Source organism: Aplidium turbinatum, chromosome 4 (genome assembly GCF_918807975.1).
Source record: "Aplidium turbinatum chromosome 4, kaAplTurb1.1, whole genome shotgun sequence".
NCBI lineage: Eukaryota > Metazoa > Chordata > Ascidiacea > Aplousobranchia > Polyclinidae > Aplidium > Aplidium turbinatum.
In genome coordinates, this window is record NC_137475.1 from 1,952,600 (window position 1) to 1,967,133 (window position 14,534).

General features: G+C 35.0%; 1 protein-coding gene across 2 annotated transcripts in view; it reads right to left on the reverse strand.

Annotated features, from left to right (window-relative positions):
- LOC145769270 (uncharacterized) overlaps positions 1-13,458 on the reverse strand; it is a 33,779-nt gene extending 20,321 nt beyond the window's left edge. For both annotated transcript variants that reach the window (XM_082580853.1, XM_082580852.1), the window contains exons 1-9: positions 13,389-13,458; positions 11,076-11,282; positions 10,293-10,484; positions 9,960-10,145; positions 8,032-8,229; positions 7,401-7,565; positions 6,746-6,910; positions 5,568-5,732; positions 105-269 (exon numbers count right to left, since the gene is read on the reverse strand). In XM_082580853.1, coding sequence (XP_082436979.1) covers positions 105-269; positions 5,568-5,732; positions 6,746-6,910; positions 7,401-7,565; positions 8,032-8,229; positions 9,960-10,145; positions 10,293-10,484; positions 11,076-11,282; positions 13,389-13,419 — 1,474 coding nt within the window. In that variant the 5' untranslated portion in view covers positions 13,420-13,458. The remainder of the gene's footprint in view (positions 1-104; positions 270-5,567; positions 5,733-6,745; positions 6,911-7,400; positions 7,566-8,031; positions 8,230-9,959; positions 10,146-10,292; positions 10,485-11,075; positions 11,283-13,388) is intronic.
- Positions 13,459-14,534: the final 1,076 nt, after the last annotated feature.

Genomic DNA, 14,534 nt, shown 5'->3' on the forward strand with positions numbered 1-14,534 from the left:
AGTGCAGGACACTTTGAACGATGACAAGGTTTATGAACTCAACATCTAGTTTACCGAAGGCAGCATCGGCTATGATACATATTACGACGTTATAAAATACTTACTAATTTCAACTGGGCAAAGTTGTGCTGTGCAATCTTTCAATTGTGTAGCTTTTCCTGGACAAGTCGGTTCAGCAGATCCTGTACATCGTCTATTTCGAGTTTGCTGTCCACTGCCACAGGTAACCGAACAGTCTCCAAATTCACTCCATTTACTCCAAGAATCTTCTAAACCCAATTAATATGCAGAATGCAAAGTAAAAGACGTTCTTAAATTTTTACTAATCTGTGAAATGAATTCAGATTTTATTAACATGTTAAAATTTAACAATAAATCAAATATTAATGCATGCATAACACATGTAGTTAATCGTTGAAATATGCCTATTAACTTTTGTAAATGGTCGTTAAAAACATATAATTTGATTTGTTACATCGAGTAAAAGCAAATAATTAAAGGCAACCAAACAAGCTCCCTGTTTGTTTTAACAAAACAATTCAATTCTTTAACAAAATAAATCGCTTATCCAGGGCTTCCCAAACTTTTTTGCTCGCGACCCCTTTTAATCTCCTAAAATTTTCCGCGACCCTTTACAGTTGATATGATAAACAGTGCGAAATATACATTTGTTAATATTTATTAACCCTTTGCTTTTCAACGTTTTTTTGGAAGTTAACTGCTCAAGGGGGGGCCTTTTTTGGATCAAATTCAATCAGCTGTTACGTGTTATCTGCTGATGCTATTTCAACAAAAGTTGCACTGGTGTGAAAAAAAATCATTTGTCTATAAGTTTGAAAAGTCATTATTTTAAAATTTTGTATGTTAAACTTGATATTTCAATTTTTGCAAAGGTACCCAAAAACGACAATTTTGATTTATCTTGCCGCTATTTAATTACCGTGCTAATCCGATTTCATGCAAAGTTCTGAAAAACAATGAGCTCGATCGAACGCACGAAGTGTGTGTGCGGTGTGCCAAATCATTGCATTGATAAAGATTTACTTACGACTTGCGAGCAAATCTTATTGTAAGCTACTCATTGATTCTAAAATAGTTACAATCAGAGTAATATTGTTACACGAATTTGAAAAAAAACAAAACTGCGTTTGTTGTCTTACATTTTCGTCCTAAACTAATGCATTCCCAAACTCATGGCTAGCTTCTAGTTTTATGGAACCAAATTTCTCATAAGTAACACCTTAGCCTGCTTGAATAGCTGTTTACACCTTCGTTTGTGTATTTTAGGTCTACAATTGAGTTTGTAGTATGAATATTTTTAGTAGAGAGAAGACAATTGAACAAGTTGTTGAAATTATCTGAAATTTCTAAGTTCAAATTAGGTGCTTTTGAAATAGTGGATTTGTGTCAAGTCGCATCACAAATATCATGCAAGCTACATCATAAGTCATTTCGCTTACGGGTGTTTATAAACATGACTCATAAATTACATCCACCAACAATACAGCATTTACATCAACAAAGCTAAGTTCGAAGCTAAACTTTTTATTGAAGATTGTGTCAATCAATTTGAAATAACATTTTTAGTCCGCCAGCGTCGAAACAATGCAACAGCGAATTGAGGAACATGCGTAAACAAAGGAAATGTGAAATAACCCACAGTCAGCAAAGCTACATAAATTTAACGTTTACAAATGTTGAATCAATGTAAAAGGAATGGATTGCTGACTGGGTCGTCATTGTTTGAAGCACAAAAAATACGCGTAAATGCGACAACATCAGCAAGGCAGCGATTATGTTTCTGGCCAAAAAAAAATTAACTTTTGAATTCAAAGATAAAAATGATTATAACGAAGCTTCAAAGTTTGTCGTAAAAAATATTGCAGAGATACAATAAACATAATCATTTTGTGCCAGATTGTGAGAAGACTTCCTAGATTCTTTCCAAACATTTGCAGGATTGCAAATTATTTTTTATAACTTTATATTGCCAAAAAATGGCTTCTTTGTTGAAACAACGTGGCTACAATTCTATAAAAAATTCTTAGGCCTACTACATTGAAGTAATGAAATTTTTTTTGTGATTTTGCTGATGACGTTTTACAATATCCGAGAAGTAAAAAATAATAATGATGAATTATTTTACAAAACCGTGGTTTGCAAGCGCTTCACAAAAAATTGTTGGGGGAAAATTTACCATTAGACGTAAAACGTTTGTAAAAGAAAATTGTCGGTTTACGTATTTATAATGTTTATTGCCCTGTTCGAATTATAAACTGCCTGTATTGTCTACCTTTGTGGTTGCCGGCCAGCTTAGAGCAGCATGCAAACTACGCGTTTATGGTATTTGCATCGTGTTATGATTCTCGAAAATTTCCCACAAGGTCTTTATTTTTATCGTGACATTTTTGTGCCTTTTCTGTTCTAAACTTGAAGTCATTGTGCAGCACAATCCACATCGGTTTTTAGACTCAGTCTTCATTGAAAATCTTTTGTGTGGTGCATCATTTCAAGTAGTGTCTTCCCCTAAGCTGTTACACAAACCGCCCAGAACCAGGTTGATTATTATGTATCTTACAGCCGTTGAGAGCCCGTTATTGTATGTGTGGAATTATTACTGAAGATGTCTGACTACATTCATGCCAAAGTCGAGCAAATTCTGCTTTCGGGATCCTTGCCGTTATTTACGGTATTTTTTGTTGATAAGTTTAGGAAGCATTTTTCAAAGATAAATGAAGACATCGGTATTGTTCGTCACTTAGATTTAGTTTTCTCAGCATTGTTTATTCATTCTTTGATCCACTAATTTGTCCCACTTTTGGTATAGCCTAATCGGATCGTTTATAAATGGCAGGTCTTCACAATAGCCGGCCTCTTATACATTGGCGCAACGTATTCAGATGTTGAATCAATGATGAAAAAAGCTGATTTGTTGTTTGTCTGATGTGACGCCTAGCTTTATGCCTCTTCTACATTACAAAATATTTAGTAATGTAGATGAGGCATTATCATCTTCATTTTGCGCTCTTTAGAACAACACACAGTGCACTGTGAAACAAAAATGCAGGACAAAACAACAAGTAGGCGACATAAAGCAGGGAAGGGACATATTGTAGCCATCGAGTTAGCTGCTACGTGTAAATGGAGCCTATCTCATAATTTTGAATGTATCTCACAATTACTGCTTGCAAAAACGCCATTTCTTCGGCCTCTCCCAAAAGCATTTGCAGTGATACATTTCCTCAATTGCAAGTTTTGTCAATGAGAGCATTTCCATAGAACGTTTATTTCGAAACCAGGTTTTCGTGCATTTACCCAAGAGAAGATTTCTTATTGTAACGTTTTTTATTCGTCAATGAATATTATCTGCTTGAAACAACTGTTTTGAATAGTTTGTGGCCTACATAGCCTACTATATTGATCGTGGATTGCTATTCTTCTTTGTAGAGCTGATAACGCAAAAAACGTTTGCTATTATTGTTTCTAATTAACAGCTTTGTGATCACTGGCTTTTCTTTTGTGGCATAAGAAATAACGCGCTTTGTATTATTGAGGTCAAACCAAACAAAGGAAACCAAGAGGATGTTTCTCTCTGCTCGCGCATATCGATGCACGAAGCAATTATGAGCTTATGGCTTGTTATCGCAATGTAATCCATTTCACGCTTTGCTGGAAGTGAGCTAGAAATAGCAAAAATTCACCAAAATCTTGAATTTACAAGAAAACTACACAACTTTTAGCATTAAATTTAATATCATCAGATCCGCCTGGCAATTTTAGGAAAAGTCAAGAAAAACCAAGTGCATGGCGTTACTGTGCTTCAAATAATCAAAGGAAATATGAGGGGGGGGCCAAATCTGGCCTCCCTTTGAGGAGCAAAGTGTTAAAAGGGTTAATTCGAACGAAACTAGAGTAGCATCAAGCTACCGATACTCGAAACCTGCTACTTTACACGTAGCCTATGGGAAACAAAACCGAAAACACATTTATGCAGTGCGACTGCTTTCTACTGCAAAGCAAATCCTGTCGTTGCACAATGTTTGTTACTGCTGGTCTCAAGGCAGTTTCATTGTTGCTTATTTTCTTGCGATTGTCGTCAGCTTTGATAACGTTGATTCGCACAGACGCGTGAACACAAACGGCAAGAGTGCAGTCCCCGCTGAGTGAGATTATTAGGTCTATAAATATTCCGCTTTAACCAGACAAAAAGTGTGAAACTTTTCCAGAAAATTCAAGCCGCAACGTAGAGTCAGAAAATATATCAGTTATTTTTGAGATTTGGAAGAGAGGTGCTCGGTATTTTGTTTTTGTATTGCAAATAGGTTTTGGATCCAATCTAATTTGGCATCGTTTACTGTAATTCTGGAAGAAAATACTTTTAAAACTGTTTCAACAGATTGGACAAGTGGTCGATAACCACAGGCATAAACATTTGATTCCACATCACTGTTAGTCAAAAACTCTACAGTAGATGAAAAATTTCAAATGAATCATTTTCAACTTCTTCTTTCTAGATGATTAAATTTTTAACGAACGCTTTAAGTTTTTGATTTCTTGATTTCAATGTAAAAACATTGGTGTTTTTTCCTTAGATGGATAAATTAAGTTCTTTCCATTTTTCAAGCAAATCTCACAAATACAGTAGCATAATTTTGAAAGTCAAATGTCATTGCAGAAATGATGGACCAAGTTTGATTTTTTTTTCGTTGGAAAAACCACGACTTCAATGCATTTTTAAAGTTTTGTTTTCGAGAGCAATCTTACTTCACAATGCAGTAAAAGGGAAGAACTCTCATCACATTTCACCCCACCATATAAACTTGCAAAAATACTGGTATTGAGTGCGCGACTCTTAATAAAGTTAATATTTTTACAGCATCTTGCACAATAGCATTTCGATGAGGATATATTCTTTTTAGCTATTAAGGTCTCGCAATGAATCATAGCCTATAGTGTGTAAATGCAATATGTCTACTGTAGGCCTATCACTCACAAATCGCACTTTTGCATGAAACCCAGCTGTATGTCCTGTCATTGCAGATGCTCCCTCAGTAGACATGCCAACACAGTCCTTCCAAATAGCTCCACTTCCGTGCAAAAATTGACGAAATTATCGCTACCGTTCAATTTTTCTTAACCAGCTTTCAATTGATTTGATTATTTTTAATTTTTCAATATTTAGCTATTAGCATGCAGTCCTCAAGCTAGCCCACTACCAGGGCTAGGCCTATTTACGCAGAATCTACAAATCAGTTAAGAATAATGTTTTGAACAGTCACATCAGTTTTAACGACTGCGTTGTAAACTAAACGTCTGAAAAGTACAATAGGATAATATGCAGTACTTTATGTAAAATTGGTATACTCTCTGCGACCCCTGAAGTTTGTTACGCGACCCCTTGCGGGGTCGCGACCCCCAGTTTGGGAAGCCCTGGAACCTACCAAAAACACATTGGGGCAGTGCAGGACACTTTGAACGGTGACAAGGTTTATGAACTCAACATCTAGTTCACCAAGGGCAAACATCGGCTATGATGCATATTACGACGTTGTAAATACTGTACTTACTAATTTCAACTGGACAAAGTTGTGCTGTGCAATCTTTCAATTGTGTAGCTTTTCCTGGACAAGTCGGTTCAGCAGATCCTGTACATCGTCTATTTCGAGTTTGCTGTCCACTGCCACAGGTAACCGAACAGTCTCCAAATTCACTCCATTCACTCCAAGAATCTTCTAAACCCAATTAATATGCAGAATGCAAAGTTAAAGACGTTTTAAATTTTTACTCATCTGTGAAATGAATTCAGGTTTTATTAACATGTTAAAATTTAACAACAAATCAAATATTAATGCATGCATAACACATATAGTTAATCGTTGAAATATGACTATTAACTTTTGTAAATGGTCATTAAAAACGTATAACTTCATTTGTTTCATTGAGTAAAAGCAAATAATTAAAGGCAACCAAACAAGCTCCCTGTTTCTTTTAACAAAATAATTCAATTCAATTCTTTAACCCTCTCTGTAGCGACACGGCGCTTTATGAGGGCGCCTACTCTAGTAGTGAAATATTTTACAGAAGGAAAAATGCTTGAAATGTGAAGTTGTTTGACTTTTAGTTTTATTCTTTGCGAATTTTGTAAACCTACACTGGTCAATTTTCTACCTTCCTACCCTTCACAATAAGCATTTCGTCTCAGGTGGCTAGACATTTTCGTGCAATGCTAGTTATATATATGTTAATGTTAGTGCAATATAAATGTTAGTGCAGTTACTTTGAAATTTAAAAACGCCAAACAATGGCTTATATTTATGAGAAAAAGTAAGTTTTTGTTTAGTTTAACATTACTTTATGTTATAATTCAAAAATTTCAATTTTGAAGCCAATTTCTGGAAACTAGAATAAAAACCGACTTTCTGAAGTTTTTTCATCTCAAACAATTTATTTTAATAAATTTGTTGGGTAAAAATTTAATTTCTATACTCACTATACACATGGCTATTATCTTGTAGAATATTTTGGCTCTGTGATTTTCATCGCTCTCGTTATTAGCGATTAATTAGCACAGGGCTAAGATAGCCCGTGACGTGTTTTCTGCGTACGAAAACAGCTCGTATTAAAATAGGGTTAAATAAGGGAAGTGCAGGACGATTTGAACGGTGGCAAGGTTTATGAACTCAACATCTAGTTCATCAAGGGCAACATCGGCTATTATACATATGACGACGTTGTTAACACTTACTAATTTCTACTGGGCAAGTTTGTGCTGTGCAATCTTGCAATTGTGTAGCTTTTCCTGGACAAGTCGTTTCTTTAGATCCTGTACATCGCCTATTTCGAGTCTGCTGTCCACTGCCACAGGTAACTGAGCACTCTCCAAATTCACTCCATTCACTCCAAGAATCTTCTAAACCCAATTAATATACAGAATGTAAAATAAAAGACGTTCTTAAATTTTTACTAATTTGTGAAATGAATTCATGTTTTCCTACCATGTTAATTTAGCAATAAATCAAATATTATTGCATGCATAACACATATAGTTAATTGGCAAAATACGACTATTAACTTTTGCAAATGGTCGTTAAAAATATGTAATTTGATTTGTTTCATCGAGTAAAAGCGTATAATTAAAGGCAAGCAAATAAGTTCCAAGTTTCTTTTACAAGGGGTTTCTAAGGAAAACAATTAGGACATTTCATAGTTCGATATAGTCTACTAAACTCAACTTTAATTTTCCCATTATAGCTTTTCTTTTGTAACCGTTGAAACACATTTCAAAAAAGTTAATATTGGTTCAATTGCATTTCATCAAAGTTACCCAAAGAAAAGACAGACTACTAACAAAACATATAAAGACTAATATCGTTTATTTCTTGATTAAATAATATACTCACCAGTACAAGGTTGGCAGTTGCCCCACTGGTGACGTGTAAATGTCGCGTTGTAGGCACACCAGGGTATTCCTTTGTTGAGAAAAGTTGTGCATCGGTTGTAGGAAACTCCTTTGAATGTGAACGGGAAATGACAACGCTCTCCATTGTTTCCGCAAATGTTGTCACCTGAACAAATGTTACAAACCTAATGACTGTCTCAGTCAATGCATTGCGATCAATGTTTGCAAAAGCAACTTCTTCTCTGGCAGAGGTTTAACAATGAAATGTTTCAGAAAGTTTCAGAAGGATAAACAGGATTCCGGAAAGGATTTGTGATAAACTACATCAGGTGTATTCCAAAGTACTGGCTATGTGGGGCACTGTTTTGTCTTAACTCGGATTCTATCTTTCTTAAGCCGAGGTTAAGAAAAATTCACATTAAGCCAACAATACGGTCCTCCAAATCAATAACCTGAAAGGGTTAATCTTTACGTATAAAACAATGCTTGGATTAGATTGTTTTGCTAAAGTTAAAAGTTGGAATTAGAGTAATATTATTAATACAAAATAACAATTTGATTGTGTGCAATATAATAGAAAATGAAATAATATCACTTCAAAATTTATTAAAACGGAAATGCGCAAAACTCACGTTTGTAACACGTTGGGAGTGCGGTAGACCATGTTCCGTCATTCTGGCAAGTTGCTGTCAGTTGGTCTGAACTTTGGTCTATCATGACGTACGAGTAAGAAGCGCAGGTGTAAGTGATTGTCTCGCCCTGTCTTAGAGTTCTCTGTGTGGTTGATGCGACAACATTGAGAGGAACGCTTGGAACACTGCACTGGACAACTAAACAATAAGGAATTCTTGTTTAAAAGGAGGCTCGGCTATAAACAAAACTAAACATACTAACAAACAGAGATGGGCGTGATTTTGATCTTGAAGATCACAAGTGATCTTGAAGATCACAATAAGTGATCTTGATCTTGATCTTCAAGATCACTTTTTTTTGGTGATCTTGATCTTGATCTAAGATCACTTTTTTTTGTGTGATCTTGATCTTGAAGAACAGTAAGATTAAGATCACTTTAAAATTGAATTTTACTTCCTAAATAGAGGCATTTTTTTAGAACTCGTACTGTACAAAGCAGTTAGTGGCAACTACTAACATTAAGCCACTGTTAATGTAATATGTGTCCAACAAAAGACGATTTAAAGTCTCCGTCTAATCTGGTCAGTGTTGCCATTTCGAAATTGAAAACAAGTCAACTACCGTGTACTTTATGTTGCCGTATAATAAAAAATGATTTAACTTTGTTTACAATTTCCATGTGTGAATTTAAAAAAAAATGTTTTCTTTCTTTGACCCAATTTTAGATGTTTCAAAACTCTAGAATGGTGGCGTTAAAAAATCTGGACTCTAGGACGCCGACTTTGGTCATGTAAAGTGGTTTATTGCAGCAAATCAACCAGACCAAGACTTGTTTAGCCAGTTTAGGGTCGAGTATGGAGCGGTTTGTCTGACCGCGGGCCTCTGAACTTTTTTGATAGCAGACAACAGCATCAAGGTTGCCAGATAGGTAAATGGTGCAATAAACATTGACATAAGACAGTGAAAGTTAAAACTGCTTAGTAACACGAATAAAAACTCCCACATGAACCAGACAAAAATTTGGTAAAAAATGATGCAGTTCAAAGTTTATTTATATTTATTTATTATAAATAAAACGTATAAAACTAATTGCAAATTTTGCGACTTTTTCAGAACTACTGTAATTAACCTCGGCCTTGGGTGTGACGTTGCGATTCTACGCAAACTACATCAACAATTGATAGGCCTAATAGCAACAGTCACTAACTTATCACAATTCTTAGGCCAGCGATCGAGTAGTTAAAAGTAAAAGTTAGCAATACCAACTATATACCTTTACCCAGGTTGCTTATAGTAATTATTTTTTGCAACATCACTGATCAAAAACTTCATTTTTTTTTTAAGTACACAAAAAGTGATCTTGAAAGTGATCTTGATCTTCAAGATCACGATCTTGATCTTGATCTTCAAGATCACATAGTTTGGTGATCTTGATCTTCAAGATCACCTATTCTTGGTGATCTTGATCTTCAAGATCACCAGTACTGGTGATCTTGCCCATCTTTGCTAACAAAAAACAAATCAAATAAAAAGAGCTCAAAAAATGCCAAAAGATGCCTCGGCTCAATAACTTTGCGTTTTTTTCTTGGCCTCCTGGTGCGCTATCTCGTTTGTGTGTATGTTTTGCATGTCGTATGCTTTACATTCCTATGCATCGCTGTTTTTGCGCAACAAAATAAACTTCTAACTTTTGACTCCGTTTAATTCGAGTAAATTATAGTATTATTGTTTTAAAAATGCTTTATGTCTTAGGAAGTATCTTACATACACAATAACAACGTGAGACAATGCCTGAACGACATGGTAGCTGAAACATTTAAGAATTATTGAATCATAAAATGAAATACAACTTAAAATTTAAACTTTAGATATCACTAATAAAATTTGATACATGTTTTGTCTATGATAATACGTGTCTATCGTATACCTCTACACCTTGGAATTTCGTTTGACCAGGTGCCATCCCTCTGACAAATTGATTTCTCATCGCCTATCAGTCGATAGCCATCATTACATCTGTAAGAAACACTATCTCCTAATCTTGCATTTTCTCCTTCAAAAGTTCGAGAAAGATTTCCAAACTCAGGAATAGTTGGAACAGGACAAATGATGACTGAAATTAAAGAAATATTTTCATGCTCATATACTAAGATCTTTTCTTTACCATTTTATTTACAACGGACTTCTAAAGTTATTTAATTTTTTTTTTAAACAAACAAAGCTACCAAAATTTAACAAAAATAGCAATTGTAGCGATTACGTGTGCAAGTCGGACGAGTTGAAGACCAATGTCTACTTTTGCGACAAGTTACTGCCAGATGATCATCAGCTTGCCCCTCCATTCTATAGCCTTTTTTGCATCTGTATGTGAACTTCTCATCAAGCAGTAACTTCTTTTTAGTTGAAGAGATTGTCCCATGTGCCAAGCTTTCAGGAACATTGCATTGGATTACTGTGGAAGAAATATTAAGCATCGATATCAATGAGCATTTGTGAAAGTTGGATTACATGAAAAATACATTTAGTTAAAACTTGTCTGAAGCACCTCTTAGATTTGTGAAGTCAGATTATGTTTGTTGTTAATAATACACAATCCATAGCAACTATGACTAAAGAAATGTTTTGTTTCTAGGCGGAATTTTAAGCTGATTACTTTTCATAACAATGAGAAAATGTTTTAACTGCCAATAGCAAACAAGATATATTTTTGAGCAAATTTGTTTTTGGATATTACAAACTTGTTTGTAAAGACGTACGTTTGTTGAACCATTTGGAGATAAATTAAGCAACGGCCACTCATTTAACATTATGCAATGCTGTACATGCAGATTAAAATACTGTAATGTCAACTAAAAAGTAAAAGCGTTTTAGCCATTATTAAGGATCTAAACAACCAAACTAGGCTACATACATTGTATGAAATAAGAAGAGCACTAGAGTGAAGTAAACGTTGCAGGAGAATTTAGGCACATCACATATGGGAATATGGGAGCACACATATTGGAGCACACATATGGGAGCACACGTGTGGAAGCACACTCACATAAACAAGTTGGAATTTCTTTCGACCACCAGTTGTCAGCTTGGCAAGTCATTGACAACTTTTCATTTGGTCGATCTTCCATTTCGTAACCATATTTGCAGGAGTAAACGATGGTTCCACCTAAAATAATGAACTCCGGTCTTGTGTAGCTTCCTCGACGAAGCTCAAATCTTCCATTTTGCAAACGTCTGGTCCGACAGTCAATTTCTGAAAAAAAGAATAATTGGATTTCATAATTATATTTGTGTGGTAAGGAACACATATTTAACCGATGTTTTCTACTGCAAATTCATCATCATCATCAAAATCATCAATCATCATCATCATGCAAAATCATCATCCAAGTTTTAGTTTGTTCCCTGCAAGATCGAGGGGGGGGGGCATTTTTTCATAGCTGACCTATATCATTACGTGTTGAATGAAAGAATAGCAGCTTGTATAGTAAGAGACATAATGCATAATATACTGATGTAGTATACCAAGCATCTCATCTTTACAATCTCTTTCTTTACTGGCCACTCAAAATTTCCTAAAAGTGAAGTTCTATCACAAATAATCATAGAAAACCAATTGAACACCAGACTGAAAATGAAGGCTACATGTACCTAGCTAAAATTAGTCCCAATCTAAAATCGAAATTTTAAAGTGTCAACGATAAACATCAAACTTTATAACATATATACTTCTAAAGCTTGAAAAACTGCTCACCAAATTCATTTACTGCCGTAAAAAAGAAACAATATTCCTGGACTAAAAATTTTGCTCTTTTTATAATTTACAATAAGTTGACATTTCATGCAGTAAAGTTCATTGGCTAGGTGAAGATTATTTCTTATTAATTTTTAACTTAAAGTCAATTTGATGGTTATCTTTATGGTATTTAAGAAATATTAAAAAAATAATAACAATATGTATTAATAAAAAAAAGTAAAAAGATGATGCCCAAAACATTGGGGGGGGGGCAGCTACCCCGTCTGCTCCCCCTCTGCCGGAGCCACTGAGAACAGCCCAAGTTGATTTAATTAAAGCTTGTAATTACCTTTTTAAAAGCTTTGGTGTTATGACATAACTACCAATTGCAATGAGAAGGAAGGTGTTTATTCAACAGTCAATCAGTGAAAGAACATGCAATGCAGGAGATTAAAGACATCATTGATTTGGCCTACATGGAAGGTATTAACACAAGATACAGACACAACCTACATTTGTAGGCCTATATTGGCATATTTGACAGACAAAATTACTAAACAATAGGCCTACATAAAATTAGTTCTATAGCGAGTAGCCTACGTCTTGCCATTTCTTGTCAAGAGGACACAAATAGCTTTTTAATTCAGAAAATATCCAACAATCTGCCATTTAGAACATATAATGTTGATAATCATTTTGGCACTGTACATTGATTAGTAAAATCTCATGGCTTCCAATAGTGCTCCACCGGGGCATTGTAGGAGACCTCAGGGTGGGGCACTGTTGGAACCACGGGCCTACAAGATAAAATGGCGTAAGTTTTTTTTACCCAGGCCTACGATCTGAAACGTTATTACTGAAACCTAGTCTAGTGACTGACCAAACATAAAAAAACTTGTGAAGCATCCCTGAAGCCACCGCAAAAACTGTAACAAAAAAACTAATAAAGTTCTGAAAATTTACTTTTTACCACCTAAAACAAACTTTTATTTCTGCCAACAACAAGCAAAAACTTATTTCAGCCTAACTTAGTTTCAGCAGCTACGGACCACGCGGCCATGGTAATGCACGCTTGGGTGAATAATTTGTCACGGATTGCAAAAAACGATGGGAGGGTCACTGTAGGCACCCGGGGCACTGTTGGGCACTCTCCCCTACTGATGTAATACACCAAGAATCTCATTTTTGCAATCTGTTTTTTTCAGACCACTCAGAATTTCCTAAAAGTGACGTTCTGTCACAAATAACCACAGAAAGCCAATTGAACACCAGATTGAAAATACAGGCTACATGTCCCTATCTAAAATTAGTCCCAATCTAAAATCGAAATTTTAAAGTGTCAACGATAAACATCAAACTTTATAACATATATACTTCTAAAGCTTGAAAATCTGCTCACCAAATTCATCCTACAGCCGTAAAAAAGAAACGATATTTTTGGACTAAAAATTTTGCTCTTTTTATAATTTATAATAAGTTGACATTTCATGCAGTAAAGTTCATTGGCTAGGTGAACATTATTTCTTATTGATTTTTAACTTAAAGTCAATTTGATGGTTATATTTATGGTATTTAAGAAAGGATGGTTCTAGATCTGAGTGTAACACAAATAACTAAACTTACTGACACAACTTGGAACACTTTCAGACCACATGAAATCCTTTTGACATGTTGCAGTTAGCCTTCCACTTGCATGATCTACCATTCGGTATTTGTCTGCACACCTGTAAATGATCTCATCATCCAGAGTAAAGGAAGATCGAAATGGAGTCATCTTTACGGGTGAAGGAAGATGGGGAACAATGCACCTGATTTCTGTTAAAAAACAATTATATATTTTTATGTTGGTAGCATTGTAACTTAGAGCTTCGGTAGAGAGTTTGTCTTGTTGAACCATAGGCATACGAAGCCGAGCAACGTGATCAAGTTTAACATCTTCAAGTTTATTACATTTACATAAACATAAAACTACACAACAAATTAAGTATCGAACGTTTTCGACATTACAAGATGTCCTCATCAGGAATAATATACATACAAATTAACTACATCTGAAAAGAATACAATGGTTAACTAAATCTATAAACAGAAAAAAACAAAAAAACTGCACAGTACTTCTGACTAGCTCAAACTCAACGATATAGGCTCCACGAGAATCAAAGGTAACTGCATCAAAAGGTGTTAAACAGATCACATGATATGGTAAAAAGGCAAGGTGCGAAAAAACTAATTTTAAAATACAGAGAGCAAGAAAGACGAGCCGCAAGTATACAGTTGTCTGTTCAAAAGTGGATTGTGACGTTTTATGTACAGGGCTTCCAAGATCTTTGTTTAATACTCAGACCTGCCTCTAGACATGATCTCAAACTGCTTTATAGAAACGTTATTTTGGCATTCTGTACATGAAAAAATGTGATCGGGCAAGGTGCGGGCAAGGTGCGGTAAAAAGGCAACGTGCGAAATTAGTTTTTTCGCACCTTGCCTTTTTACTATATCATGTGATCTGTTCAACACCTTTTAATGCAGTTACCTTTGATTCTCGTGGAGCCTATATCGTTGAGTTTGAGCTAGTCAGAAGTACTGTGCAGTTTTTTTGTTTTTTTCTGTTTATAGATTTAGTTAACCATTGTATTTTTTTCAGATGTAGTTAATTTGTATGTATATTATTCCTGAAGAGGACATCTTGTGATGTCGAAAACGTTTGATACTTAATTTGTTGTGTAGTTTTATGTTTATGTAAATGTAATAAACTTGAAGATGCTAAACTTG